Consider the following 5,339-nt stretch of genomic DNA (forward strand, 5'->3'; position numbering starts at 1 on the left):
TTGAAGTTGTAAGCCGCAAAGGTAAATAAATAAAAAAAGAGAGGACAGTTGATTTTCAGCCTCGCGCTGTATATCTTTACTGCTTATTCATGTATGTATGTACAAACCAACTGACTAGCCTAACAACGTGTTCTGGTGGTGGGTGTTCTTTGGTCTAGCCACCATTCTACTGTGCTCACGTGCTGTTCAAGATGGCTGAGAGCGCGGATCGCAAATTTCGGCGTGAAATTAATCGGCGCGTCAATGCTAGTTTTCAGCTTATTGACAGTGAGGCCGATGTCATAAATGACACGCGGTACGTTGACCGAGATTCCCGCAACGCCGAAAGAGAGAGCGACTTGCCCTCCGAGGCTTGTGCGGTCGACCTCGAAGACGGCCATCGTCGCCTTTGTGTTCATGACAGAGAACGGCCTTCGGCACACTCCTCGATCGTTCCAGAAACGGATGTGCCCCAAGGACACGTTTTGATTTCTGGCGACGCGTGCTACCCCAGCGGCTGCAGTGTTTCTGTGCCTCACGATCACACAGACTTCGAACGGCGTGCCTTCCATGACAGCAGCGCTGCGGCTTCGACTTCGGCGACCTCGCAGGTGAGGCAGAGGGATTCTTTCGAATTGGCACCGACTGGGAGTAACGAAGAGCAAGTTTGTGAACGCGGCAGTGTGGACAGCTTGCTGGCCTTTCGTGAGAGACTGCAAGCGTGGGCCTTACAATCTCGCGCATCGCACACTTCAGTTACATCGCTCTTGAGAGTACTACAGTCCCACGAATGCTTCAGCGCGCTCCCTTCAACTGCAAGGGCATTGTTACAGACGCCCAAGAAGTGCCTGGAAGTGTTGCAGCTGGCCGGCGGGAAATACCATCATTTCGGCCTCAGTGCAGGCCTACAGCGAGTGCTGCAAGATTGTGCAGAACTACCAAGAATTTTGAAGCTTAGCTTCAACATTGACGGTCTGCCGGTTTCAAAAAGTTCACGGGGCCAATTTTGGTGCATACTGGGACGCATAAGTAATTTGGAGGACAAAGCACCATTTATAGTGGGTGTTTTTTTCGGAAGCAGCAAGCCCAACAACGCGAATGATTTTTTGCGACCATTTGTTTGTGACATAAATGCTGCTATCACAACAGGGATTACCATTGGAGAAACTGCAATTCCTGTTAGCTTGTATGCCCTCATATGTGATGCACCAGCAAAGGCATTTGTATTATATGTCAGAAGCCACACAGGCTATTACAGCTGCACCAAATGTGACGTAAAAGGTGTCTACTGTGAGGGCAGGGTGTGCTTCCCAAACGTCAATGCTCGCAAGCGAACAGATGACAGCTTTCGCTTAAAAGTCCAGGAGGAGCATCACACAGGCGAAAGTATTCTTGAGGAACTTCCTTTTGACCTAGTGAAAGATATACCATTAGATTACATGCACCTTGTGTGCTTGGGTGTCATGAACAAGCTCTTGACACTGTGGGTACGTGGCCCAAAAGTGACCAGACTTGGAAGCAAAGTGCGTCTTGAGATGTCGGAAAAAAATTCTCAAATTGCACGGTGTGTTCCATGTGATTTTAGCCGAAAGCCGAGGAGCATTGCTGAACTTGATCGGTGGAAAGCGACTGAGTTTCGCTTTTTTCTTTTATATGGAGGACCCGTTGTTTTGTCATCACTGATTCCTGCACACATGTACAAGAACTTCTTAGCTTTACATGTGGGGATCTCTGTTCTTTCCACACCAGCTGCACCTGCAAGTGAGATAGAGTATGCCGGAAACCTTTATATTCATTGTTTGGGGAATACAAAGTGTTTTTGCCTGTACGTTATAAAGGTTTGCAAGTGCTAAGCAACACGTTTCGTCTGATAGCTGCACCAGTGGTAAACAACATAGGGTGCTTATTTGCAATTTCGGAACAATGTACCAAATGTAGTTGCTTTATCAAGTGTAAATGCCTGTTGTCTCAGAAAAATTGAAGCTAAGGTGCCAGTAATTAAAGCTTTAATACATAAACAACTGTTATCACCTTTTTGGTGTACAGAACATGCCTCTTGATCGCAGTGGAAATGAGAAAACTGCGTGTCACTTCGATGGCAATGAGCACGCTTTTACCCCATAATCAAAAAAAAAATATTTTTTTTTCAGTAGACAGAAATGACAGTGGCATCACTTTGTAGCAAAAACAATGGCAACTGTCACTTGTAGGAACTGTCACTTACAGAGCATGCAGACAACCTTGAAAGGCAAGTGTTGCAGCAACATAACAGTAGTCAGCAAGGCCCTTCATGTAAGAATACTTTCGATGAAATGTTCAGAGCTAGTTTTTAGAAGTGCATCTTAAAACCTTCATCTATGCTTCTGTAGGGACTGCACACAATAATACCCATGGGTCTTCATTAGGCTTCCCCTCTAGCAATAGAAGCTCACCTCCTGGTAAGTAACATTAAAGCTTTCTTACCCGGGTGCCACTTCAGAGGTGAAGACAATCTTTGTATTTATTGTCTAGGGAATACAGTTTTTTTTCTCTTTAGATTAAAATCTTTGCAAGTGCTAAGCAAAACGTTTTGTCTTATAGCTGTGCCAGTCGTAAGCAGCATAATTGCTTATTTGCAATTTCGGAACAATGTACTAACTGTAGTTGCTTTATCAAGTGTAAATACCTGATGTCTCAGAAAAATTGAAGCGAAGGTGCCACAATTAATACTTTTAATTCATAAACAACTGTTGTCGCCTATTTAGTGTAGAGAACATGCCTCTTGATCACAGTGGAAATGAGGACTGTGTGTCACTTTGATGGCGATGAGCACGCTTTTACCCCATAAATGAAGAGTTATATTTTAAACATTTTTTTTTTGCTTTCGTTGGGAAAGTGATAGTGGCATCACTTTGCTGCAAAAACTATGGCAACTGTTATATGTATGGTCTGGTCACACATTGTTTCAGTGCTTAAAACATTAAAGTATCTGTTTCTGCTTATTCTATTTTTCACAAATTCACTTAATAACCTAACTTTCAACAATTTTTCTGAACTTATTCCAAGTTTTTGTTGAAAACTAGGTTGTAAATATATGGGTACACTGAATCACAGCACGCAATGAAGGTGCTTCATCTCAGTGTCAACTCTGCATGCGTATTCAGGTCCTAAAAAGGCATCACTGAGCATGCTAACAAAATAACTGAAGCCATGTAGGCACAAATTTCTAAAACCGACAATAATGTGCAGAGAAGCCATAAACAACTGTGTGCTTGTTTTGCTGTGTTTAGTAGCACTTCTCATTTTCAATGTTATCTCAGCTTTTGCCATTTTATATGTTGCAATTCAGCGCTATTACTTCATGAACACGTCTTTACAGAATACGTGCGTCAACTCATGCGAATTTCGCAAACTATCCTGATGAGGCTAGAGCAGCTGGGACGACAGGTTGATGCCATGCAGCAGCACCTTTTCAACACAACAGTGAGGCTTCAAGATGAGACAAATGATGATGTGGTTTTGACACCGGTCAAGGATATTGACCAATTTCTAAGTCTTGAGGGGAGACTTGCTGCTGATGGCAACATTAAGCTAAAGCTTGTACGTCATTCATTATATTTTTCTATAATTTTTTTTTCTAGTCACTGCATTAAGCTACTCTTCTAAAAAAAATAATGACCTCAAAACTTTACAGATACAGCAGCTTGCTGGCCTTGGTGGCTCAACTTTTGGGGCAGCAGCCAGGAGGATGCTGGAGCTTCTGCTAAGCCTTGAGGTTGCTGTGCAGTTCAGCTGGGCAGGCCAAAAAGGCAAAAGGAAGTTTGTGGATCTAGGTGTCACAGATGTCATTTGCAGTGAGTAATTTGTTTCACAACACCATGTGCTGCAAGAGCCGTGTTTGAGTACAGACATTTCTAAGTCTGTTATCCACATTATCTTTCATTTGAAGTCAATAGCAAAAGAACAATCTTTTCATGAAAGCATTAAATTTTTTAGGATGCTTGCTAATTAAAATTATGTGCTTAAACGTGGAAAATTTTTAGCATGAAATATCTGTTGTCAGTAAGAAACCCTGCAGCTTCTTCAAGCACACTAGTATACTTGCATGGCACACATACGCAAGCATTCACTACTTGCAGAAGTTATTATCAGGTAGCACTACTAGGCATTCTTAACTGTAGTGGAAATCTTATGTACAGATGAAAACTAACAGATGGAAGCTCATAGTGATCACTGAGGATCTCTAAACAGGAATAAGTACCTAAGACAAGCTGGTCAACATTTTCATACATGGACGTATTTTCGTCAAAGGCGCCTCATCATTCTTTGCATGCTAGGTTTCAAAAAAGTTACAATGATGTCTTCTTCGTGGTGTTCTTCTTGTAATGCAACACATAGTGTCAATGTCAGTACTCTTGAAATTAACATGGGGAAGGATGGCAAGGACCTTTAATGATGATGTGCCCACCTATCAAAATGTCGATCATGCTGACTAGAGGTACTTCTTCAAACAACCTATGTAGCATTATATTAATGTATTATGTTTGTGTAATTCCTGTTTTATGAACTTTGTACTTTTTCAGAGGCCGTGAGGCGAAATTTTCCGGAAACAAAAAAAAATGACATCGAGTGTGTGATTAAAGTGTGGCTTCGGCATGCTGGGGAAAAGCTCCAGAAGCAGCGCTTAAGAACTTCTCGCACTCACCATGAGGGTGAGTTTTATTATCTGTGCTGTTGAAGCTATCATAACATATGATACTTTTGCTGTTATAGTTTAAATAATTTTCTTGCCTTACTCGAATTTTGATGTGTATGCAAGCATGAACTATATAAATCATTTTCACCATTATATAATGGCTAGTTCGTACCTGCACATTATGGTAATATAATTTTCATTTTATGCTTTCAAATCTGGCATGCTGTTATTGTCTTAATATTCTTATTGATACTCTAAATTCACTTGTGCTTCAAGATATGCTGCTTTCTATTACTACAGAATGTCTTCAAAGTGTCGCGTTGTCAAGCCCATCGGATGAAGACCTCTGAAGGCACAGGGCAAGAAGTCTCATCTAGTGAAAACTGCCAAGTTTCATTCCTGAAAATAAACATGTTTTCTGTGCATTGCTGTTTTTATTGCTATACTTGAAGAAATTGTTACTGAAACCTCACAGGCAGTGCTTTAAAGAGTGTGCATGTTCAGGCACTTTTGATTGATCAGTTGTCATTTCAGCGCTCCAAAAGAAGAATTAGAGCAACTTTTCGTAAGGTCTGATGAGTGCCTAGGTCTTGTATGCTTCGTCCTCAAAAAGTACTAGACTCATCATAATGTGCTCTTTTCTGGATGCCCTGAGGACGATCTGAGGCCGGACAAACGGACTGGT

At 41.7% G+C, this 5,339-nt stretch overlaps 1 protein-coding gene across 1 annotated transcript; it reads left to right on the plus strand.

Moving 5' to 3' along the window:
• The first annotated feature begins 674 nt into the window (after positions 1–674).
• Positions 675–5,079, plus strand: LOC142814516 (uncharacterized). The gene is made up of 6 exons (XM_075893356.1): positions 675–2,227; positions 2,349–2,417; positions 3,338–3,558; positions 3,653–3,812; positions 4,542–4,670; positions 4,955–5,079. Exons 1-6 carry the CDS (start codon positions 2,170–2,172, stop codon positions 5,002–5,004), a joined length of 687 nt encoding a protein of 228 aa, XP_075749471.1. The 5' UTR covers positions 675–2,169; the 3' UTR covers positions 5,005–5,079.
• The last annotated feature ends 260 nt before the right edge of the window (positions 5,080–5,339 follow it).

This window comes from Rhipicephalus microplus, chromosome 4 (genome assembly GCF_043290135.1).
Source record: "Rhipicephalus microplus isolate Deutch F79 chromosome 4, USDA_Rmic, whole genome shotgun sequence".
In the NCBI taxonomy this organism is placed as follows: Eukaryota; Metazoa; Arthropoda; class Arachnida; order Ixodida; family Ixodidae; genus Rhipicephalus; species Rhipicephalus microplus.

Bases quoted from the DNA above. Each gene is read 5' to 3' on its own strand.
- LOC142814516 (XM_075893356.1), top strand. From the start codon at position 2,170: ATGGCAACTGTCACTTGTAGGAACTGTCACTTACAGAGCATGCAGACA. The intron at 2,228-2,348 runs GCAAGTGTTGCA...ATGCTTCTGTAG, and splicing joins CATGCAGACAACCTTGAAAG to GGACTGCACACAATAATACC. The intron at 3,813-4,541 runs GTGAGTAATTTG...GTACTTTTTCAG, and splicing joins TGTCACAGATGTCATTTGCA to AGGCCGTGAGGCGAAATTTT.